Source organism: Rhea pennata, chromosome 1, assembly GCF_028389875.1.
Source record: "Rhea pennata isolate bPtePen1 chromosome 1, bPtePen1.pri, whole genome shotgun sequence".
NCBI classification, from domain to species: domain Eukaryota; kingdom Metazoa; phylum Chordata; class Aves; order Rheiformes; family Rheidae; genus Rhea; species Rhea pennata.
In genome coordinates, this window is record NC_084663.1 from 93,104,768 (window position 1) to 93,130,264 (window position 25,497).

Consider the following 25,497-nt stretch of genomic DNA (forward strand, 5'->3'; position numbering starts at 1 on the left):
TGAAAACAAATTGTAATCCAGCCAAAGGACAGTTCTGTTTAGTAAGCACTCAGATGGCAATGTTTCCTTCAGTGAAGATGTTAACAATATTCCAGTCTTACATGAGAGATATTTGTAAGCATGGAGTTTCAGCAACTACAGTTTGATGCGGCCAATAAGTTCAAAAGTTATTGAGGGGATGGAAGGACAATCATATGGACATACAGAAGGAAGGACACGTCAGAAATATGCAGACATCATGATTTCCTAAGGCTTGTCTCAGAAATTACATTGTATGAGATACAATAAAGCAAAAATATAAGGAAGTCTGCATATATGACTTTTTGGAACTTACCTTAAGCCAGCACAAATAGTAAAACAAATAGTAGGAGCTTTATTGAATTTTACAACACTTATTTGAGGGTCCATTCTTAATTATCTTTTTGGCACTTGCATTTCATAAGTTCTAAGACAGAATTAGTCAAAGAAGTCCATGAGAAACTAACTCTTAATGACACTGACCAGGTGAACCCTTAGGTAAGTGGATTTTTTCCTGGAAATGGCTTGGATAAGGAATGTAACAGAAGGGTTGGGCAAGAAGGGATGAATTCATCTAGCTCAGGAACAAGTGTGTCTATACCAAGATTTTCCCATTCATTAGCTTACTTCTCCTTCACTACAAAAAAAGCTGTATACACTTCAAAATTTCACTGCAAACCTCCTGCTTTGTCACCCACGGACACAGAGAACAGCTGGCCATTGTCTTTATCATGTTCTTTTTGTAAAATATTCTTATTCCTCCCAGTCCAAATATTCCCTCTTCCTACATAATGGTTTCAGGTCCTCCTTATCTTGTTGGTCATGATGTTCACTCCTCTCAGAATCTCCCCAGCTGTCTACAACTTTCTCATTATTCTCCACCTGCAACAAGGACACACAACACCAGCCAAGACTGAACAGGGACAAGTGAAGAACAATTACCTCTTGAATCTTTTATGCATCTCCTATGTTAGAACATCCCAAAATAGTAAACTGACAGAGAACATTACCTTTGCTTTCATTATCGGTGACTCTATTGGCTCCACTTACTTCTCATAGCTGCAAGTAACACTCAGTATTTTCTGATGAGCTAGGGGAGCAAGGAATCAGTAATATTTTTGCTGAAGTTTTTTTTCCAGTCAGAAGACAAAGCAGACATAATTCTAGAAAATCTAGAAGTTAATCTAAAAAGTACTCGAAATAAAGGATAACCTGAGCTTAATATAACATACAGCTCCTGAGAAATGAGGGAAAAAAATCCACAAACTGTCATCACCTATTGACCTGAGACTTTGCATTCTTGTGCATGATCTCATCATAGAGGGTTTTTGGTTAAGTCTCATTTCCCTGCCTGCCTGTTGAACACTGACAATGCCCAAATACTTGCTTCTCCTGTGGTGAAGATGGCATAGAGAGCATAATAAAAATAGAGAGCTGGAAGGAATGAGAGCTTCCCTAGCACAGAATATAGTACCTAAATCTTCTGCTGCAAATTACATTGGTTATTTCTCATTCTGTAACCACTGGATGCAGAGAATTTAATTAGAAGCTGAGCATCTGACAGAGCAAAGTCAGCAGTATCCAGGCAATGTGAAAAGGGCTCCAGTACTTCAAAGGCATCGACGGCTATAGCTATAGGGCCTGACAAACTTTCCTGTTCCTAGTGTTTTCAATTTGTTGGCTTTAGGCCTCCAGAAGCACCTGAGTGTCTAACAAGGATATGGATGGACTTTGGGCCTCTGAGTATGGTCCAGCATGCTCCTGAAGAGAGTAACTTTTTTACTTTTGTGGTAAGAAAGGCTATGAAAGAGAGGGAGAACAGAGAAGGACAGTCAATGTAGAAGTTGTGAACAGGAAGCAAGGACACAGAAAAGGAGAATAAAAATTCTGTTGCCTGGAAGATGACACTGTCAGCTCACAAAAGTGGCTGGAGATAAAACACACATCCACCAAAACAAGTTTGACTTCCTCTTCTCGTAACACTACTTATTTCTTTCTGCTCCTCACAGAGAACAGCTCTGATTGCTATAGCCTCCCTCCTCTTCACCTTCCTGCCGGTATGACGCACCACTAGAGGGGCATTCAGGATTCTTTCAGATTCTGAGGTTAGTTGTACTGAATTTAAGTTGTACTGTAGTGAGTTGTCAAGTGTGAGAATTTATTAGAGCTAAGAGGTTATAATAAAGCTAACCATATAGCAAAGCTAGAAATAATACAGAATATATGTATACACATATATATATAAGAATTCTACAGTTCAGTGATGGATGCACAGTGTAATGATTGCTCTTGCCCTTTCCTCTAGGGCCACCCTTCTAGTATAGTTTTCCCTGGTTTCTCTAACAGCAGGTGCATGGTACAGCAACCATTCTCAACCCTTACGGGCCACCCTTCTGCTCCAATTTTCCCTGGTTTCTCCTCACCACAGATGGCATCAGGGGCGTCCCTGCTGATGGGTGGGTGCTCGAGTCCACAGGCCAGCTGACTGTGGATCTGAGTCCTCACAAGCACATGTGGCTTATCCCTTTCTATATCCATTCGCAACACTGCCAGTCCACAGCACCGCTCAGCAGGTAACAACGTGCCCATTAACAGGTCCTGCTGTGGGGAATGGCTCCACAGCACCAAGATGTCTATGGTGTGAGTCTATGGTGTGGCTTCTCCTTTGTCTGGACTTGTCAATCATGGGGTCATTAGAGGGTGTGCCCCCAAGTTACCACAACCTCACAGTGAGGTGGCACTGGCCGTGGTGCACCTGGGATTTGTTTACTCTTGGCAAGCACCCCAGAGCAAACCCCTCTTCTATGGGCTACACTAACTGGAGTCCCACACTTGCCTGTGTGGTGCCCTTTAGCCAGTAAGGTGAAATCACTATGTTTTATACATGCTGTCTTCTTACGCTGTTGATGCAATTCTCCAAATGCTGCTCCTGGACATAGTTCTGCATTTGCTGAAGGAGAATGGTTAAGAGCTGTACCAGAACCTGCCATCTGCTTGCAGGGACTGCTTATTTTCCCTGCTTCAGCCTACACCCTACTCGCCAGTTCCTATCTCATCTCCTAGCTCAGCATTGTGCAGTTAGGGGTGACTTCTCCAGGGCATCCTGCTCCTGACACCTGTATGATGTCCTTATTATTTGCAGATAGCTTAACCAGTTTCCAGAATCTGGAAACCTTTAGAGAATTCAAGTAGTTCTAGTATTAGACAGATGCTGTGGTTTTCTGTTGTCGTTGCTGCTGCTGTTGTTTTGCTGTTGTGGAAGTAAACATCAAAATACAAATCAAAACTAACTAGTTAAAAGGGTCATGAGAGCATAAAGCAAAAAGGATTTGCTCGCAAGAGAAACTACTGCAACAACCCCAGAAAGCACTCAGAAAACTTCACTTCTGGTGAAAATGAACCCCACCCTTTTCTCAAACACAGCAATTCACTTAAGTCATTTCTCCTACTCCATTAAAATTACAGGGATCCTAACATCACCCACAGAAGCAGTTTGTTTAAATCAGGGAATCAAAAGGGTTAAGGGAGTAGGGTACAGGGCAGAACTCAGCCCCAGGAAGGTGGAAGGAAGGATTTCAAGAGCCTGTGGAACCAGTTCTCCAGCATCCAGTAGCAACACTGCCCACAGGCAGAAACACTATGGCAGAGCTGGCTAATCACAGAGCATTATCATCTGTTCTCCCTTGCACATCCAGCAGATCCGATGGTCTCAACCCATCAGCTCTCTGAAACACACTATGTCAGTTTGGTGATTAACTGGTAGAGTCAATCAATGACTAAATCAATGCCAGTATAAACATATCAGCTGATGCCTCTGAAGCCCTTCCTGTGAGTGTTTGTCACGGGCAAAACCTATAGCAACGAGGGAGGTTTCTCAGTGAATTCACGTAGAAACCACTTTAGTTTAAAAAGATACCACCATGGTCACTTAGCCAACAGTGCTAGTGACCAGATCTTGCAGAGAAATCTCCCAAAGAACCAAATCAGCTAAAGGTACAAGCTGCGCTTGGCCTCACAGGAAGGAAAAGAGTACGTTGAATGCAGTATCAATTCAGCAGCTGAGCCCAAAAATTTACTCACAGCACATCGTACTGGACACTGCTGGGAAAGCCTTTAATCACAGCCAGCTCACACAGTACAAACAACACCTTATATTGGCTGGACAGTTACACCTAACATGATTCTTCACCACTGTGCTTACAGGTAGGGGAACATGACGGGGAACTCTCCCACCTCTGAAAGGCATCTGCCCCGGGTTCCTCCAGGCATACAGCTGAGCACAGCATGGTCCCTCCACAAAGAGACCATGTGCAGCTTCCTTACATACTTTTTTAATTTTTCCCCTGGCCTTTGTAAGAAGAGGGACACTTTCATTTAACCCTTCAATAGAAGGACAATACCAGTAAAACACAACATGAAAATGTTTCCCATCTTGGGTTCATGTTAATCTTCTGCTGTTGCATGGCAAAATATATTCACGTGTATTCAGCCGTGGAAGCTAAATGGAAAGAGAACTAATAGTAAAGTTCCAGATGCATGCAGACTGCACTATGGGACAGAAGGAATCCTTGCTAAGTCAGTCCTCTGGAAATGCTCTCTCATTAGAGACTTTTTGGAAAGGCTATTAAGCATGTTTAAATCAATCTTATTTAATGGATATTCCAAATATTGAATATATATATACACATATATACCTGATGTTGAGAACTAGTCCAAATTCCATATGGCAAAGGGTAGGTCCATTAGAAAGTTAAATATGTAAAGGTTTCCTCTTCCCATGTACAATGATACAAAACACGAGGTGGTTATCTTTTTTTTTTTTTTGCAAAGATCAAGCTAAAAGAGATCACATTCTACAACCATTTAATATAACAGACACTTAGAAAGAGACAAAGATCGAGAAAGCTGGAAAAAAAAGTAATAAGGCTACTAAAAATCTCACCAACCTTTTTTTCAAGGCAAGTTTTGATTAAGCAATAAAGCAATAATTAACTTTTTTTAAAGAAAAGGTTCTAGTTTTCTTGAAAATTCTTAGTCTTCACCTTAGAAAACTGATGCTACTCAGATGCTTGGATCCTTTCAAAAATCAGTTAGCAACCACCTTACCTTGCTTTGTCTGTGCACAGAAACCAGGGAGCACAGAGAGATGGCTGACAATAATTGCTTTAATCTGACCCATAAATAAAACACTGTCTCTATGCTTAATTTCTGGTCAATTTTTAAAAGTTGCAATTTTACATGGTTGGGAGGGGGAGAGAGAAATAGAAGACACTACTTCCGTCAGATTACTTTTCAGTAGCCATTAGTTTCTATACAGGTTTGGCATGTATCAGGCAGAGAGGTGCTTGTTAACTGTAATTTTGCATATGGTTTTATTTTGTCACATCCAAATACATATATGGACTTCTAGCTACTAAGTATTTATTCAGGCCAAAAGTATTCCTCAACTGTAATGCATTTAACTAACTGGAACAAAAGTTTCACTTGACACTCTACAGGTGTGAAAGTTGTAGTTTAAAAATGCAGGGCAGGAATAACGTTCTCTCACACGAACACAAAAATTTCTGATCCTTTCATACTACGTAAAGAGGTCTGTAACACAAAACTGACTATCCCAGAGGAATAATCCCAGAGGTTATTCTCTATCTGTTGAGACAGACAATCAAGTCAAGCAGGAAAGCATGTACACAGATAGAGACGGACAATCAGCCTGAGATAAAACAATGACAAGGTGTTGACATTTCAGGTTTTCTCTTTAAATAGCAGGTGCTGGCTGAGTGCACACAATGACAATGTTAATGAACAGGAAATAGCTTTTCAGAACTCATCACCTTGAATCACTGAATTGACACAATGCAGTAAGGGACGCTACAAGGTGATATATAACTTAGTGCCAACCATAGCTGACAAAGAACAGGGGAGAAAAGTAAAAAAAAAAAAATATTTCTCAAAACCCCACAGTTAAGAACTCTTTTGGTGAGGGCAGAAGGGACAACCATTATCACTGTAGCAAAAAAACTTTCAACAGACCTCTCATGAGGAAAGAGCCACCAGCCCAACACACAACGCAAAGGGAAATTAGACTATCCAGCACGTGGCATCAGATCAGAAGGGCCTCTTGGGTCCTCTACCATAAGGCTCTGACATCATTAATACCCGCAACACATTCCTTTCATAAGAGAACTGTCTTTTTCAAACAACTCTTTTGTGTCCGCTCTCTACAGCATTTTTATTATTATTTAAAATGTGAATGGAATTGACTACTTCTCCTACTTTCAGCAATCTCTCTTCTAATACCAGCAGCCACTGTCTTCACAGCACAATACTAAAAAACACCTTTCCAGTCTCACTGACCAGTCCCCTCCTTTGAGCTATTTCAGTGAGGGGAAGGGAGAACATCACTTCAGAGAAAAATAAATAAATAAGAGGCTACTGTCTAGACTAATCACTTCACTGTTCTGAGCAGCTTTCTGCTACTGCTGTTTTCCTTGTAGCTTTTCAGTGTTGACAGGAAAACAAACCTCAGTCTTAGGAAAAAACAAGCTCCCCCCATCATTTTCTAAATCCTTAGTAGTAAGATCAGGAGGCATGTTTGAAGGATAAATGCAAACTGCTCACCACATTGTTAGAGATGGGTGCTGTTCCCCTCTCCCCCCCATACATATACAGACTTTTTAGTATCTCTTTTGATCTGACTATACATGTCCGCCTTATCCCTCGAACACTTAACCAGTATCAGTAAACCTCTCCCATGGTCAGACCACAAGATGCTGAGGGACACAAGTCTGTCTTTGAGCTCACCACCACTTTTTTCCAGAGTTGGAGCACTCTTTGCTCTTTTGACGAGGATGCCTGCACTCATGTATAAGTGTGTTATCATGAATAGGGGCTTCCAACTTCTCTGAATGCAGCCAAGTTCCAAGTAAGATGAGAGAATCTGCCAGTGTGTTACATCACAGGATTAAGGACCTGTACTGCAAAAGCTGGGTCAAGATCCATCTCATAGTATGCTTAATCATCTCTCTTGTACAGAATTTCTCCATTGTCAGCACCTACTCTGTTTTTCAGTCTTCTTCCAACACCATTTAAAGGACCTGACCCAGCAGTCCAAGAACTCTTCCCACTCACTTCCCTTGAGCGTGGTGCACAGTTACAAAGACACCAACATGCAGATCCATCATCCTAGACTGAAGAGAGCTAGCCTTCTCTCTGTAGAAATCTGCTTTTCCCTCTTATTAAATCCATTCCAATAAAGGAATCTTTTCACAGGAGAGAAAAAAAAACTCTAAAAAAATGACTCTTAAGTAAATGCTTCAAATCAATTATGAGTTAAAGCCTGTTTTCTTCATTTCAGAGAACCCACAAGCATTTACCTGAGAGAGAGAAAATTTGGGACTCCTGGTTTTGCTAATACTTAAAATGACCAAGAAAGGATCAATAACACTAGGACTGACAACACCCCTAACATCTCCCCTTCTATCCATGACAATCCTTCTTTTGTAAGCAAGAATGTTAACATTCAAGAATTCAGAGTTACACTTCAGAAAAATAGGTTTCTGATAGGAGATAAAGGGGGGGAGCAACCAAGTCCAAGCAGGCAGGATTCCCACTGCTCCAGTTACAATAACAGAACATGATTATTCTGCCAGCTGCTTAAAAAAAGATTGCACCCCAAAACCCAAAAAGACAAATTGGCACTGTTCTAGATAAAATAACCAATAGGATTTCTTCTCTCTTAAAGGGCAGAAGAGCACCTCTCATCCCTTTTGACTGAAGCTTAGACTTGCATGTCCTAGCATTTCCGACAAATGAGAGACTAGCTGAGCAGTTGGGCCTTATCTAAATAAGTCAAAGATAAGATAACTAATGAGCTTGAAAAAGCACTACATCAGGACATATCAGCAGCAAGGATTTCTGATTATTCTCAAATACTGCACAAAAGAAGCATATCTCCTCTCTCTTAGACTTAGAATTCTCTCAGGTATTTTAGAGAAGGAAGCAAGCCTTTTTTAGGGAAAAAAGGTGAGAAATCTACTAAACACCAGGGCAAAGAGGGTTATCTTGAATGAACAGGGCATACTGCAGCTTTTTTGGTGAGCTTGGTTTCTTCGCATCATGGATGTGTCTAGCTTGTTTCATTCTGTAAAGATCCCAATGTTGATAATAAAAGGAGAAGTAGGTTGATTCCTTTCAAAGATAAAGATAAACCAGTACTAACAGAGATTCCTAATATTCAGTGAAATACTGACCTAGTGTTTGCTGACCTAGCAAATGCAGCCTGGATAGAAACACTTATTCAAAGAAAAAAGTAAATGAGATAAAATGCTTATTTCTGTGTCATTCTCATCAATAGCATTTCACAGAATTCCTGCCACCACAGTCATTCACTTTGACAGGATTCATTTCTTCTAAAATATATTTCTTATATTAAAAAGGTAGCAAAGAAATGCAGGAATTTACCACCTCAGAATTACAGTTTAGTTTTGTAACACTGTTTTCTTAATAAGACATGCCACCCAGTCTGGGCAGATCTGCAGTGATATAGAAGAGACACATGTAGAGGTTGTGAGCTAATTAGGAATTATCGGGTATTGTCCTCCCACCCCCAACAACGATGAGGGGAAAATGTTAAGTTAGCAGGAGCTGAATGGTTTAATACGAAATCTGACCAAACATCTTGTTTCTGATGAGATTTTCCTGAAGACAGAAAAAGATTTTTTGTACAGACACAGTTTCTTTTCCCAAGTGAAATTTCTATAGACACTGACTTTCCTTTCTCCCAGTAAAATTCATTTCAGACCATTCTCTACTCCTCCCAAAATCACGCAACATTGATAAAATGTTTGAGCTTTTGCTCTGTTTTTATTTCATTTAAACAATAGGTCTAGGGCAAGGAGGGAAGAGAGCAGCACCTTAAAAAAAAAAAAAAAAAAAAAAAAACACAACCCTATTGTATGCTACACAGGATAAACAGGTAAGCTTTAAAAAAGTTAATTTATATACATATTCACACACACTAAACCAAATTAAAAATGAAAAGTTGTGAGGGGCTGTTTCCAACAGAAGAAGGGAGAAGAAAACTGTATTTCACAGCAAGTAAAAGCACCACAAGTTTAGATCATAGTGCACACTCACTTGCGTTGTAGATACCAAACTAGCTTGGGTTCTGGAAACAGTGTAGCTATAGCAGCACAAAGCTCCACATAGGCCAACTGATCCTTCTCCTTGGCAAAAGCAAGCATACCAGCTGTTCCGCTTATTTCAGTCTGGCAGATGCCACAAAAAGTGGCAGAGTGAGACTAAGAGACTCAAAGCTAAGCTACAGCACTGATGTAGCTACAGTATTTCCATCACAGAGGTTTCTATGTTCACCCACATCTCTCGAGTCCTCTTTGTAGGTACTGCAGGTGGGGTCACATAGCAGACAATGCCTGATTACTTACTATTTGTGCACTGCAGTGCCTATTCTTGCCTGCCTACATCTTTTCTTCTCCTGTTCATCTTCCATGCCACAGTGCCTCTTCTACTTCCTCCTGGCTAACAGGATAACAAAATTAGGAAGGGGCATGAACACCTAAAAAGGGGACTATTCAATAATGAAGTCAAGTTCAAAACAAAAACAAAAAAAAGAGAGAGAGAGGAAAAAAAACAGATTGTCTTCAAAATGTAAAAAAAAAAAAAAAAAAAAAAAAAAAAAGCCTATTCAAATCTGCAGACTTCCAGCACAGTTTGCTTGTTTAGCCCAGAAGTCTTTGTCTTCAGGGCCTGCAGGCTACACAGTCTCAAATGGCAAGAAGCATGCAGTAACAAGGCAAAATTCTGACTAAAAGAAGAACAAAAGTAGTAAGGGCTGGGGAGAGAAAGGGTTATAACATGAAAATCTAACACTTAGGTAGCAGCACTTATGCTACACGGTATGCTTTCAAGAGAGTAAATTCTTTCCTGTTGGTGCGAGCTGCCCAAATGAAAAGAGCAGCTGCCATAAATTGCAAAGGTGCTGAAACACAGGCTAGGCAGAAGGACCAGCCAAATTCACCCCTCACATCATCAGGCAGGGGCAGCTTCTTGTGGAGCAGCTCAATCCCAGCTACATAGCAGCCAACTAGGCCCAGCGTACAGAGCCCTGGGGAAGGAAGCAATAAAGTACAGTGAGCTCACACATGGCTGACACTGGGCTTCCTGAGGAGGGAGTGCAAGTGGTGGGTGGTAGGGGACCTACCTGCAAGGAAATGGAGGACTCCAGTGGCAATGGCAGGGTAAAGGCTTCGACAGGCACAAGCACAGAGCCCAATCAGAGCCCCAAAGCACATGAGGCCAAGGCTGACAAATGGCAGGAGAAACTGCAACCTCCAGAGATCTGCACATAAAAGAAACACAGAGTCACAGGTTTGTTCAAGGTATGCTAGAAAATGATCTTCTCCCATTTCCGTATATTCCCTCCTACACACACTTCCATTGGTTTAGCCAGAAAGGACTGAAGTTTCCGCTAAACTAGAACATCTATTAACTCCCAAATTCCCACTACACTCATAGGCAAAACCTTCCCCACAGCACCTACTTTTCTTTTTATATTTTAACCTACTGCCAGCACTACTGTAAAAGTGCACAGAAAAATACAGATGCTTCTCTCATTAGTCACTACAACTGTTTGTTTTTTTGTTTTTTGTTTTTTTTTTAATCCCTGCTGGAAGTGAAAGACACTTACAAGTCCGATTCAGATCCGTGCCACTATTGTGGTTTCCAGGCTCTATGTATTTTTCCATGAACTGATCGGAGAGGGAAAAACTGATGCAATTTGTTGTCATATCAGTGTCTGCAACAAGAAAACCCCCCAGTGATTACTATCAGATTGTCTCCCCCTCTCTCTATTCAAGTCCTCTGCTCTCAACCTTTTCAGTTAAAAAGCTCCTTTGACTTAAATTTTGGAGAAGAAAAGCTCCCAAAACAAATTTGCAGGATGCTTTATCAGAAAGTAAATATATTGTACATTCACTACAATGAGGCACAGCATTCAAACATGCAGTCTCTTCAAGTTCACATGGACAATCCAGAGATCTGTTCCATACTTGACAGACTGGAGAAAAAAAAATACAGCATATGATACTTGTCTATGTTGTTACATATCCTTGCTCTCAAGACTTCCATAATGGAGCTGTGCTTATCTCCATGTATAGAATGTAACACCTTATTAAGCATATTTTTTTAAAAAAGAGAGAGAATAGGATCATTTACAAAAAGAGAAATATCTGCTGTTTTATATTGAATTCTCCCCCATTCACTGAGAACACTATTGAGCAGTTACCTTAAGTTTCTTCCCAAAATCGTGTTTTCATTAAAAAAAAATGATTTCACATAAAGCTTTTTCTTCAGAAAAAAATGTTCAAAAGTAATGTTTTTCAAAAGAGAGGTCAAAACAAAGGGCTTTACACACACATGCATAGTACTAATGTAGTCAAAACTTATTTGAAGTGATTAAAACAAGTGTTCATCACACTTCCTTTTAGCCCCCACTGCCAGTCAATGTGAAAAAGAATACAGAGCATTTCACTTTAAATCTGCGCTCTTGCAAAGAAATCCAGCACTGTGATACAAACTGCGGTGATGCCACAATGGGACAGCTCTGACATGTGAGCAAAATGAATGACTAGCTAAAAGGCACGAATATCCCTTTGACAAAACAGTGTATTTCTTCCATTATTAGATGCCTCGACCTCTCTTAAAAAGACAGTGACTGGCAGAGCAAGTAACTATACTCCCATTGGGAAAGCAGACAGGAGATAAAACAAGTCACAGATTAAATTTAAATCAAGTATAATGTGTCAAATCCAGATTTTGTGGCACTAACAGCCACAGAGTATTTTGCCCTTTGCTTCTTTAAAAGTTTAGATTGTCTTTATTCAAAAACCACAGAAGGTAGAAATAGGTCTTCAGGAAGAACAAAGTAGCATGGATGTGTTTGTGAGATATTTAGCATGTGCCATCCTGGCAAGCAGCAAAAGTGCTAATTGCTCTGGAGATACCTGGTGGGCTGTACCAGTGAGAGTTTTTGGGTACAGTGATACACCTCCGCCACAATCCAACTGTGCCATTGCACCGGAAGAGTGCATCTGTATAGGTCTTCTCATCTGCCTCTTCACTGACAAATTCTTCCCAGATGCTTTTGCCAGTTTCACTAACATTCTCAGCTGGGGACAAGGTGTGGTATTCGTACCAAAAATCAGTGCCGATGGAAGCTGCCATATAGATGGTGGAGATTAGGCTGAGAACACAGGCAATTACTAATGCTGTAGCAAAACGGTTATCCATCATTGTGCCCTGGCTGCTGTAAAGAAAGAGAGAATGAGAAAAAGGATGGAGTGAACAACTTTGTCCTTCGTGTCAGAGGAGTTATCCCAGTAGCGTGAAACTCGACCCCATTCCTCTAATCCTATTCCCCCTCCAGATATGCATCTCTTCCAACAAGCTAAAAGCAAAGAAACATTGAGTAAGTCTATAACACTAGTTAGCATCAACTGGATCTGCAAGTTCAAGGCAAGGAAGTTGTCCTTCTCCCACACACAGTCACCAGAGCTAGCTGCTCTTTCTCTAAGACACAGCAACTGACAAAGCAACAGTGATTCTGACCCCAAAGCAGATGGCACAGCTCACAGGCATTTGTGATCCTGATGGCAGGGAACTGCAGAGAATCCATCTAGGGTACCCTGTCAGAAGACTTATCTTTCCTTATGAGATTACTGAGGGTAGAAGTTATTTTTAGCCTGCCATCCTATATGGCTTTCACAGCTTGTGTTTACAGTACAGATAAGAACCACAGAAGAGTCAAAAAAGTTTATCCTAATTGTTCTCAGAGACAGCCACACTGAGATGCTGGAATGCCTTCTGGAAAGCAGAGAAATGTATCTAGCCACTAGAGATAAGGAGCACAAAGGAAGCACCAAAGACAGATTTGGACACTGTGACAAATGCTGCAGTAATACCACAATGCATACAGCAGTGATTCTAGAGAATAAGAACTATGCAGTGGGAGTGCCAAGATCCCATGGGTATGAGATGACAAGAGTTTCTAAATTGAAAGGTGTTCATGGACTGGCATGAGGACCTTGCTCTGGCTCCCTACAATATGTGTTACTAATGCACACCTTTGCAGGGCTGTATTCATGAACAGTGCAAGTTCAGGGTCAAAAGAGGCAAGTGAAAATAGAGATGCCAAGTATGCCTACAGTTATGACAATACTGTCACTCTAATGTCTAATTGATTGATAATACATGTAATGTTTTGCAGACAGTGAAATACAGTAGAACTCAGTTTAATTACGCTGGAGGACTTTCAAGTGCCTATTGTGCTCATGCGTTTTCTGTGCTTGATTAAATTTATGGATTGTGTTGAATCAGACTTTATGTATTTGCCAAACAAAATATCAATTTAAGTTAACCCAGCCAGAGCTATTCTGGTGACAGGAGGCTGTAACTAATCAGCACTTGTCAACTGGTTGTTTCACCTGGCTACTCTCACATTTTCATCAAAATATTTTGGTCTAGCTTCTTTGCAACTGAATGGACTGCAACTGGAAAGAGCAAATGCCTAAAACCACAACATTTGCAAGGAAAAATGCATGAGTGCTCAAGTCAGACCTAATCAAAAAGAAAACCCGCATTATCAAACAAGGTGCAAATTAAAGTGGGGAATTTCAAAGGCATCAATATTTGCTGCTAACAATGACTTTTGCATTTCATTTCCTTCCTATTTGTTCCTCTGTTTGACTTAAACTGTCTAACAGGGATGGAGATAAGAGATGAGTCTTATCATCCTTTATGCCTCATTTTCATATTCAAGTTGGGATGTTGAATGAGACAATATTCTGTGTAAAATCTTCCTTCAAAACATGGAAGGACAGAGCTAATCTGTGGTGGACTGACAAACCACCTCCTTAAAGTACTGTGAAGTTTGAACACCACAGCTCTAGTCAAAACATAATCCAAGAACTGTGAACTTCTATAAGCTGGGACAATAAATTAAGAGAAAACAGCGTATCTGGGCATACTTAATTATGTTTAGAAGACATAGAACAAAGTAAGTCCAGACTTAGTAAAAAGCAAATACCAGGCAATGTTTAATCCTTGGATCCGTATTTATATCCTCCCTTAACACCCTAACATCCAGCCCAAGGTACACAGGGCAATCAATGAGCAGAATAGGGAAAGAGCAAGTTGCTGAATGAAAGCTGAAGCCTAATTTTTTCCTAATTGAGTTCATTGAGGGACCCCTCCCCCTTTACAAACTTTTCACAAAGCTAACAGGGTAAGCAGCATCCACAGGGCCAAAGCTGTGTTGCCCTGCTCCTGCCCAGCTGAGCCCCCTGCTGAACAGGTCCCCTGGGAATTCTCTCTCAGGATAGGCAGCAGAACAGGCAGGTGAGCAGGTTGGTCTGGATTTGCCAGTATATTGCAGTCATATTCACCGCAGTAAGAAACCTCCGCAACTGACTCTTCTTTTTAGAAAGAGCTCTCTCTGGAAGGAGGAATCACAAGAAGCTACAAGCTCTATCCTCAGAGCAGTAGCTCGTGCCAGTAGAATGCAACTGGGACATCAATGGGCCCTTTGTTTGCAGCCATTGCCTTTTGATACCTATGATTACAATGACAAAGTCGTATCACCTTGGTACTTAATATACGGAAAAAAAAACAACTGGCTCAAAAAATTGTATTTTCAGGTACAATATCCGTGCTGCCAGGTCCGAAACACTGGTGCTGAGAATATTCTTTCCACGCTGTCATTAAAATGCAACCATGCACTTCTGGCCAGCCTGCTATCCATGGGAAAACACCGTGGATTTGGCAGAGTCAACATCAGCTGGCAACTGAGAGCAATTCACCGGCAAAATGAAAGGTTAAACATCAAATATAAAATAAAGCAGTGATCAGTATTCAGTACCTACAAGGCAAAAAAAGACATGGCCATCCAATGATGGTCAAGGGTCTGGGAGCCCAGGTGGTCTTCTCATCAGTCCTGCAGTTTTGGGGGAGGCATGGGAGAAGGAATAGGAAAATTTCCCAAATCAACAACTGGCTACGCCACTGATGTTGGCAACAGGGTTTTGGATTCCATGACCACAGAATATGGTTTGAAGATCAACAACTGGTGGGGAGAGATGGGATTCACGTCACCAAGCGGGGCACATTTGCTTTTGCAAACAGGTTGGCCAGCCTAGTAAAGAGGGCTTTAAACTAGGTAGGAGGGGAGGTGTCATAGAGACAGGGCAGACAGCAAAATACAAGTTGGGCTGGGGGGCCTCCAACAGGTGCATGCAGCTGGGGATGTGCGTTTGGGACATGGCCACAGGCGAGCCCCGTACACCCTTCCTGGGAAACCTGCAGGCTTGACCACCTCTTTAACATGTATGTATACCAATGCACACAGCATGGAGAACAAACGGGGAGCTGGAGATCTGTGTGTGATTGCAGGGTCATGATCTCATTGCAGTCATGGAGACATGGTGGGATAGCTCACATGACTGGAATGCTGTCATGGAAGGCTCTGTGCTTTTAGGAAAGACAGGCCAGGAAGGCGAGGTGGTGGAGTTGCTCTTCATGTGAGAGAGCAACTGGAATGCATCGAACTCTGCCTAGGGGTGGAGGAGGAAGAGGCAGTTGAGAGCTTATGGGTGAAGATCAAAGGGCAGGCCAACACAGGGGACACTGTTGTGGGTGTCTACTACAGGCCACCTGACCAGGAAGAGAAAGTTGATGGGGCCTTCTACAGACAGCTGGAAGTAGCCTCATGATCACAAGCCCTGGTTCTCATGGGGGACTTCAACCACCCTGACATCTGCTGGAAGGACAACACAGCAAGGCACAAACAGTCCAGGAGGCTCCTGCAATGCATAGATGATAACTTCTTGTCACAAATGGTGGAGGAGCCTATGAGGAAGGGTGTCCTGCTGGATCTTGTCCTTACCAACAAAGAGGGACTGGTTAGAGACGTGAAGGTTGGGGGCAGCCTTGGCTGCAGTGACCACGAGATGGTGGAGTTCAGGATCCTGCAGGAAAAAAAGTAACGCAACAAGCAGGATTGCAACCCTGGACTTCAGGAGAGCGGACTTCGGGCTCTTCAAGGACCTAATTGGTGGAATCTCATGGGTTAAGGCTCTAGAAGGAAGGGGGGTCCAGGAGAGCTGGCTAGTATTCAAATATCACTTCCTCTAAGCTCAAGAGCGGTGCATCCCTATAAGTAAGAAGTCCAGCAAAGGGGGCAGGGGACCTGCATGGGTGAGCAAAGAGCTCCTGGCCAAATTCAGACAGAAGAAGAAATTCCACTGAACGTGGAAGAGGGGACAGGCGACTTGGGAGAATTATAGGAATGCAGCCACGGTATGTAGAGATGTTGCGAGGAAAGCTAAGGCCTAGTTGGAATTGAGTCTGGCAAGGGATGTTAAGGAAACAGGAAGGGCTTCTTTAAATACATCAGCAGCAAGAGGAGGACTAGGGAAAATGTGGGCCCGCTACTGAATGGGGCGGGGGCCTGGTGACAAGGGATACAGAGAAGGCAGAATTACTGAATGCCTTTTTGCTTCAGTCTTCACTGCTAACAGGCAGCCCCTAGGAATCCCAGAGCCTGGATGTGAGGGAGAAAGTCTGGAGAAGGGAAGACTTTCCTTTGGTTGAGGAGGATAGGATTAGAGACCTTCTGGGCAGGCTAGACATCCACAAATCCATGGGCCCGGATGGGATGCACCCACGGGTACTGAGGGAACTGGCAGATGTTGTTGCCAGGCCACTCTCCATCATTTTTGAAAGGTCCTGGAGGACTGGAGAGGTGCCTGAGGACTGGAAGAAAGCCAATGTCACTCCAGTCTTCAAAAAAGGGCAAGAAGGAGGACCCAGGCAACTATAGGCTGGTCAGCCTCACCTCCATCCTTGGAAAGGTGATGGAACAGCTCATTCTGGATGTCATCTCCAGACATACGGAGGAAAAGAAGGTGATCAGGAGTAGCCAGCATGGATTCACCAAAGGGAAATCCTGCTTAATCAATCTGATAGCCTTCTATGATGGAATGACTGGCTGGGTAGATGAGGGGAGAGCAGTGGATGTTGTGTACCTTGACTTCAGCAAGGCTTTTGACACTGTCTCCCATAACATCCTCCTAGAGAAGCTCCGGAAGTGCGGGTTAGACGAGTGGACAGTGAGGTGGATTGAGAACTGGCTGAAAGGCAGAGCTCAGAGGGTCGTCATCAGTGGCGTGGAGTCTAGTTGGAGGGCTGTGGCTAGTGCATTCCCCAGGGCTCAGTGCTGGGTCCCATCCTGTTCAACTCCTTCATCAATGACCTGGGTGAAGGGACAGAGTGCCTCCTCAGCAAGTTTGCTGATGATATCAAGCTGGGAGGAGTGGCTGACACACCTGAGGGCTGTGCTGCCATACAGAGAGACCTGGACAGGCTGGAGAGCTGGGCAGAGAGGAACCTCCTGAGGTTCAACAAGGGCAAGTGCAGAGTCTGGCACCTAGGGAGGAATAATCCTGGGCACCAGTACAAGCTAGGAACTGTCCTGCTGGAGAGCAGATCTGCAGAGAAGGACCTGGGAGTGCTGGTGGATGACAAGTTGACCATGAGCCAGCAATGTGCCCTTGTGGCCAAGAAGGCCAGTGGTATCCTGGGGTGCATTCGGAAGAGTGTTGCCAGCAGGTGGAGGGAGGTGATCCTGCCCCTCTACTCAGCCCTGGAGTGGCCTCGTCTCGAGTACTGTGTCCAGTTGTGGGCTCCCCAGTACAAGAGAAACATGGAAGTACTGGAGAGAGCCCAGCATAGGGCTACAAAGATGATCAGAGGGCTGAAGCATCTGCCCTATGAGGAAAGGCTGCGAGAGCTGGGCCTCTTCAGCCTGGGGAAGAGAAGACTGAGGGGGGATCTTATCAATGTGTATGAGTACCTGAAGGGAGGGTGTCAAGGGGACGGGGACAAACTCTTTTCAGTAGTGCCATGTGACAGGACAAGAAGCAATGGGTAGAAATTGAAGCACAGGAAGTTCTGGCTGACCGTGAGGGGGAATTTCTTCACTGTGAGAGTGATGGAGCACTGGCACAGGTTGCCCAGAGAGATTATGGAGTCTCCTTCTCTGGAGATCTTCAAGGCCCGCCTGGATGCAACCCTCTCTACCATGCTCTAGGTGACCCTGCTGAATGGGGAGGTTGGACTAGATGATCTCCAGAGGCGCCTTCCAACCTGATTCTATGATTCTTTGATATTCAGTTCTTGTAATGCACAGCTTCGGAGATAAGCAGAGAGCAGCTGAGGTAGATACAGCCCCCAAACCCTAGTACATGACTTGTACTGCATTTGTCCATGGAAGAATACACCATGATTTTCAGCATGGATAAGGGTGTGTCAGGGCAACAGCAGACACCCAATCTCTTATAATGAAGATCCAGTCAGTGCTTCTACCTAACAGCCCAACTACTTACAAAAAAGATGAAGAACTCCACAAACATTTTACACAAATTTTAAACTAGAAGCTTTTCCTGCCACAGACACAATAACGGAGTTCACTACCCTGCTCACTTATAGTGTTTACCCAATGCATCTTCATTTAGAGCAGATGCACACACACACACACACACACACACACACACACACTTAAACTAGGTGACCTATGCTAGATTAGAGAGATAATCACGCTTCCAGCCCCAGGCAAAAACTCAATGGGAATAGTAAGCAGAATCAGTGAAAAATAGTTACCAGAGAGAGACCATGAAGAAAGACACTGCAGGTTTAGAAGATTATGTCACACTTTGTAGAAGGTTTCATGGTATTAGTTATGCACAAAAGTAAGTAGGACGTTCTTTAAAGTAAGATTAATTACAAAAATAACATAACTACTATGGAAAATGAAAGACAAATATTGGTACTAAATAAAAATACCTTCTGCTTTTATAGCCTGTCAATAAGAACATAATCGTTCTACAAAAGGTACGTTCATACAACATTACCAGCACACTTGGTTCTAACCATATGAGTTGTTTCAGGTAAGTTATGGCTGAAACTAAGATGTACGCTGAACATAACAATGCAAGACAATAGTATACAGGTATTCAAGCAGATGTGCTTCACAGAATATTGTAAGTATACTTATTTTTGAAAGAAATGAGACATGTTGAGTTTCATTGATTATAAACTTCAAAACAAACAAACAAACAAAACCATGCATGTGGAGAAGATGAAGGAGCTGCTGCTCAGAACAAAAAATTGCAAAATGACAATTTATAAAAGAGGAGACAAAGGCCAAAGTAGCAGCAATATTCAAAGAAGAGATACATGTATTTCACAGAAAGGGAAAAAAGGGTAAGGCAGCAGATCTGAAAAATAACAAACACAATTAGATCATCACAAAAGCAAGCATTCTAGCAAACACATAATAATTACTGGAAAACAGGTAAAAAAAAATTAGACATTCAGAAAGCATTTTAAGAAGTTACTGTACCTTTACTGTATAAAGGTAAAACATAAAAACATGCACAGTCTATTCTGCTACAATGGCAACTCCGCTCAGCCAACAGTAGGCCATCACATGCAAACCCCATGTAATGAGGGCTGACATTCTCAGAAACATGCTTGCAAATCTGAGCACTCTCTGGAAAAGCAGAGAGTGCAAGAGGTGTGCAAGAAGAGGTAAACAACATGGAGAGAACACTACCAAACAAGATCCTATTTTTAATACTCTCAGATAATGGAGCACTAGCGGAGAACACTATCAAACATTTCTTACCTTCAAAGGGGAAGAAGCTGTTTGTCAGCACATACGGCTCAAATGATTCCAGGTAGCTTCAGGGACAGACTGTTATTTTTGCTCTGTAGTAAGTCAAGAGCATGAAGTGAAAGCTTCCTCTCTGCCCTAACTGTTCCATCCATTCACTTTCCTCTTCAACAGCATCATAAAAAGTAATCTAGAAACAGAAACAAACCAAATAATTAGAGACCACCATTCTACTTTTAAATTAAAGAAATCTCCCAATGCTATTTATTAAAAAAGTAAATTTAAAAACTGACGACAAGAGCCCTCAGGACAACGCCAACACCAATTCCGCCGTGCTGGCATCACTACCACCAATTCAAAACACGAGAAGAAGCTACTGTTGCCAGCAGACTGGGCAAGGAGCCGCATGGATGGATCTGGCCTGGTGCAAACGCCGAGTCCCACGGCAGGTTAGCTGCTCGGGTCTAGCTTTGCCATTTGCCCCGGGCCAGCAGCACGCGTACGAGCCACAGCAGGCTAAGCGGCGCTGACACGCCCGAGACGCAGCGTTAGCGCTGAGCGAGACGCCGGAAGGGCCGGTGGGGCCAAACCCCACGCAGCGGTGGTTCCGCAGGCGGCCGGGGACACAGGGCAGAGCCCGGTGGCGGGCAGCGACCACCCCGCCGCCCTACGCCCCTCTCCCCCCCCCCGCGCGACGTGGCTGCCGGGGCCCCCGCGGGACACGCGTGAGGAGATGCGCCCCGGCCCCCGGCGGGAAGGCCGGGGCGGGGGGGGGGGGGTCGCCGACAGCCACCAAACCCGAGTACGGTATCGCCACGACGGCCCGACCCGGCGGCCCCGCCCCTCCCTCCCTCCCTCAGCCACGCGCCCCCAACGGTCACCGGCGCCGCGCGACACGCACCGACCATCGCCGCCCGCACCTCCGCTGCGACCCGGCCCGGCCCCCTTCCGCCCCACCCCCCGCTGCAGAGCCCGACGCCAGAGCAGCCGCCCGCCCCGCCGGCCGCGCGGCACCCTGGGGGCTGTAGTTCTTCCCCGCTTCCGCCACAATGCGCGCATGGCCGGCGGCGCGGCTCTCGCTGGGAGTTGTAGTTCACCCCCCCCCACCGAGCGACACGGCCGCGACGCCTGCTCGGAGTTGTAGTCTCACGGCGCCTGGGAACCCCCAGCCGGTACGTGCCAGGCGGCCCATGAAACTGCTCACTGGGATCCCCAGCGCCCGCTGCGAACGCCTCGACCTCGCTGCATCCCTGCAGTCGCGGACCCGCGCACAGCAACGCCCCTGTTGGACGGATGTCTCTTTCTCAGCACCCCTTTCCGGCCCCAAAGCAGGGCCCTGCCACCCCACCGTGCGCCGCAGCCCTGCCACTAGCCCACAGCTCCGGGCCCGCCGCCCACCGTCGCCCGGCCCCGCATGCACCCGCGCTGCCGCACGCGTCCCGCAGCTCTGCCTCGAGCCACCGAGGCCGCGCCCCGCACGTGCCTGGGAACCTGGCAACTTCATGCTGAGTAGCGCCAAAGCTGTAGAGCTGCAAGATCTAGGTACTGGTGGACTCTGGCACTTAGAAATTGGGAGTCTTGATCCCAACATCCTGAAACCAGTTTAAAAGCCACAAGATTTTAAACAAGTGTACACAACTCTGAACTCTATAAACAGTTGCCTTCTTGTTTCTGCAATTTCAATCATTTGGTTTCCCTCTGCAGCCCTGAAGGCTCACAATTTTCTTCATTTTTGTTTGACTGCTTGTAAAAACGGTGATGTGATATCCTCAATGAGTGACTCTGGAAAATACCAAATAAAAAAAGATCTTCTATAAAATTGCAAAAATTGGTAACGCTGAACCCTGTGCCCGAAACTGGTCATCCCCCCTTTCCCTGCTACACATACCCATAAAGAGTAACGAAGACTTCTAAAAGCAGTTTACAACCCACCTGCTCAGAGACCACCACACCCAACGTCTGGGGAGTCATCCCATCCAACTCCTCTTCCAAAGCAGCTAGGAAGCCTTTTTTCCAATGAGATAACAAGTTGGAATGGTAAAGGTGACAGCAGTGATAAAAATAGACTTCTACAATGTCTCTGACTTAGTGCAACAGGCTATTTTTAATTAAAAACCCCTCCCACTATGCCACACCTTATGAAAGCTGGCTCACTAAAATCTCAACTTGTAACAGTAAGCAAGTAAATATTCTCACTAGGATTTATGTTGGACTCTTAAAATCTTAAACATTAAAATATTAAACATTTTTATTGATGGCCTGGAAGAAAGCATAACACCATCACTGATAAAACTCCACAGATGACACAGGGCCTGAGGGAAAAGTAAATAATTAAATGGACAGAGCACTGGTACAGGGTGACCTGATCATTTGGAAGGTGGGGGCAAATAAACATGCATTTCAATACGGTCATTTGCGAGGTCATTCATTTAGGAGCGATGTGTGGAGGCTATACTTACACGATGGAGGACTTTATCCTGGGAAGCATGAAATGCAAAGAACAAATGAATCATGGTGGATAACCAGCTGCCAATATGGTGCTGTGAGCAAAAAGGGCTCCTGGAAGCTCAGCTGTATACACAGAGAAATGAAGAAGGAAAGAAGTTATATTACTGCTTGAATTGCCATTTGTTGCTAAACAATGGTGTCTAGTTTTGACATGTTGATAAAATGGAGAGAAGTCTGAAAAGGGACATGAAAATCACTGAACAATTAGAAAATGATTTTCAATGAAATATCACAGAAGGTCAATCTATTTAATTTACTGAAGAGAGAGCTAAGGAATTAAAGGACTGTATCACGTAAGTAATGACAAAAGGGAACAAAGACTCAATAATGGTTTCTTCAGTGTATATACCTAGCAAAACTACTCAGTGTTGAAGTTAGAAAACACTAAAAGGGGGAAAAAAACCCAAGAATTATATTTTAAACTATGGGGACAATGAGAACTGGAATCATTATATATAAATAATAGTAAATTATCTACCACTGGCAAGTCTATAAAGCCTTTTGCTAAAAGTTCTCATCTTAGGGAAGTGAGAATCAATTTTGGAAAATTTTACAACCATTGCTACTTAGATTACTTAATGAGACTATAGCGGCTTCTTCTTATTCATCATCTGCCCTGATCGATATGATGTTTATAGATGCTCAAAAATAGCCACAGGGGAAGACAGATGCATTTGCATTTTATTTATTTAATTTTAAATACCCTCAGCAGGTATCACCTAGGATTTTTCTCTTTCTGGAAAAATATCCCCCTATATAATAAAGGTAACTCAATTAAAATGTTATGAACAAACGTCTGAACAGAGTACAATCATTTAGAAACTACTACACTTTCTTTTTCATTTTCTCTTCTATTCTTACCTTGTCTCAATTTGCTTCAATTTGTTTGCAAGAACATCTGGCTGATCAGTTTAGCTACACAAGAGGATTATTTCAGGTTTCCAAAGTAAAAGTTTGCTTTAGAAACTGTGGTATTTTGCACATTAAAGCACAAAGTAAATAATGCTGATGCCTATAGCTTAAAATTATTCCTGCTCTTTGCAGAACTGAAGTTTATTAGATAGCAGACCTGGATCATGTATAAGTTCAGCTAATATTGCTAATAGAAGTTCTCAGGCACTGACAAAGAGTTTAGCAACAGATTGCAAACAAATAAAATATTTTTAAAAGAAAATCTTTTTATAAAATTTGTGTTGCTTTAGCTCAGACACTCTAAGGAAATAGGTAAATCAAAGGTTGTAGGATGAGGCATTATCAAACGAAGCTGATAGAGGGGGAGAAATGAAGAAGCCTTCCTCATGTATCCCATTCACTTCTTGAATTACTGCTTCTGACGTTAAAAGGTATTCGTAAGTCTGCCCCTTGCTTCCAATGATAAAAGCTAATTTACTATAATATCTCTCCCCACAAACATTCTCTCTGTAATAATAAAAAAGAGTAGTTTTAGTTTTTGGATTTTAGGCATAATCTACAACCATTTCATAGTCAGAATGTAGTAGAAATCCATTGGATTCTCTTCAACTCCTTCATATAGTCTGCCTGGTTTTATTTCTGCCTTCTGTATTTTTATACTTGTGACATAGAACACACTAGACAAATGACATCCTACCCAATAGTTGTAATTTTTATGGAGAGGAGGCCTTCCGGAAGTCCAAATCTGTGACAACTAGCACGATGACTAGCACAGATTCACATTAATGACATCCATTCGTCTTGCAGCTATGAAACTACTCCAACTTATTATCATGCACTATCTCAGTGCCCAAAATCTTACTTGCATTGGTTACACTCTTCCCTCCTTACTCCAGGATGAAACTTCTGTTGGTTAGCATTCATCTGGTTGCCTCTGAGCTTGCTTTCACCAAGGCTGTAACACAGTGGGGCAGAGTTTCAGACAATTTGATTTCTCTTTATTAGATCTGCAAAGCTCTATTCCTTACAGGAAGTTTTTGAAGTACAATCATTTAGAAACTACTACGCTTTCTTTTACAGTCCAAATGAATCTCTGTTCCTTCTCATCATTTATCATCATCAATAACTCACTGATATATACTTCATTTTATACAACTGCCTGCACTTACATAAAAGCACATGTACACATTGGAATAAAACCACATTTAACCGAACAGTAAAAAGGAGAATATCAAAAAATTAGAATAAAAAAGCTAACTTGCTACCAGAATTGTTCAGCTGCAGAAATGTGTGTGTGCAGGTAGGGGGAGGGGAGGGAAGGGAGGAGGGAGGACTTAAATTAAACCAACAACCCTACATACTTCCTGAACAGATCTCTCTTACTGATTTTGTCATAAAATTAGAAGGCTACCATAATAGATGTATCACACACAAGCTTTACAGAACTGGGAGCAATGATATGAAATGTTTTCCCTTGCTCCTATCTGAAAGGCAGCTGAGGCTTTTGCAAAGTATGATTATATTTTAGTTCATATCTGTCATACCTAACAGTTGCCTTGGGTACAACTCCTCAGTATTTCCTCTAAGGAAGCCTTAAGGAATGGTATAAGTCTTGAAGTAGCACACTTCAGAAGTGTACTTCTGAAAGCAGGACCATCTGAGAAACATGCACTTCTGAAGCAGAACTAGCTGAATGCACAGCATGATATGTATTATGAGTTTGTGGTTATGAAAAGCTTTAGGGTCACAGTTAGGTTCAAAACTATTCAGCACCCACTGGCTGTTCCTACTTCCAGATTGCCTCAGCAAAGCTAGGTAAGTAGGTAAGATGAGTATCCTAAATAGAAAAAAATACACTGCAGCCAAGCCAGAGGCTTTCTTTAGCGGAGAATATTGTCCAGGGAAAGGGTCTACAGCTGTCTAGCAAGGGCTGGGAGAAGGAAGAAAGTGCTATAGGAATCCAGGAGGCAAATGAAGAGAGGATGGAGGGTGTCCTCCTGGTGACAAAACATCTCACAACATTTCTTGGATCTTAGCACATCATGTTCTGAGCCTTCTGGAGTATCTGTGCAGAAGTGTCATGAGGGGAATTTCTGTGTGCTGAGTATTTTTGAGAATCTGGCTCTCATCCAGGGAACTGAACTCTGGAAGAATCGGACCCTACATGAAGATAAGCCTTAAGTGAATCAAAACCATACAAAAAAACCCCAAGGCATTCACATTACCAGCAACAATTGCAGACCACTTCACTATTTGTGACAAGGCTTCATAATAGCTTTGCAAATCTGTGTCGTAACTTGTCCAGATGAGGAAGT

At 43.1% G+C, this 25,497-nt stretch overlaps 1 protein-coding gene across 4 annotated transcripts; it reads right to left on the reverse strand.

The window, feature by feature from the left end:
• Positions 1-8,855: 8,855 nt before the first annotated feature.
• CLDND1 (claudin domain containing 1) lies at positions 8,856-20,714 on the reverse strand. 4 transcript variants are annotated; one of them, XM_062572059.1, is made up of 6 exons: positions 20,683-20,714; positions 19,775-19,952; positions 12,039-12,340; positions 10,724-10,831; positions 10,238-10,375; positions 8,856-10,141 (listed from the first exon to the last, which is right to left on the reverse strand). In XM_062572059.1, the coding sequence occupies exons 3-6, from the start codon at positions 12,325-12,327 to the stop codon at positions 9,921-9,923; spliced, it is 756 nt and encodes a 251-aa protein (XP_062428043.1). In that variant the 5' UTR covers positions 12,328-12,340; positions 19,775-19,952; positions 20,683-20,714; the 3' UTR covers positions 8,856-9,920. The 4 variants fall into 4 exon arrangements, with proteins under 4 accessions (XP_062428043.1, XP_062428048.1, XP_062428034.1 ...); XM_062572064.1 differs by having other exon boundaries at positions 12,039-12,337; positions 20,664-20,707; XM_062572050.1 differs by having other exon boundaries at positions 20,664-20,707.
• Between the last annotated feature and the right edge of the window lie 4,783 nt (positions 20,715-25,497).

Bases quoted from the DNA above. Each gene is read 5' to 3' on its own strand.
- CLDND1 (XM_062572059.1), bottom strand. From the start codon at position 12,327: ATGATGGATAACCGTTTTGCTACAGCATTAGTAATTGCCTGTGTTCTC. The intron at 10,832-12,038 runs GTATCTCCAGAG...TTCTTGTTGCAG, and splicing joins TCACTGGTACAGCCCACCAG to ACACTGATATGACAACAAAT. The intron at 10,142-10,237 runs GTAGGTCCCCTA...TTCCTTCCCCAG, and splicing joins AGTCCTCCATTTCCTTGCAG to GGCTCTGTACGCTGGGCCTA.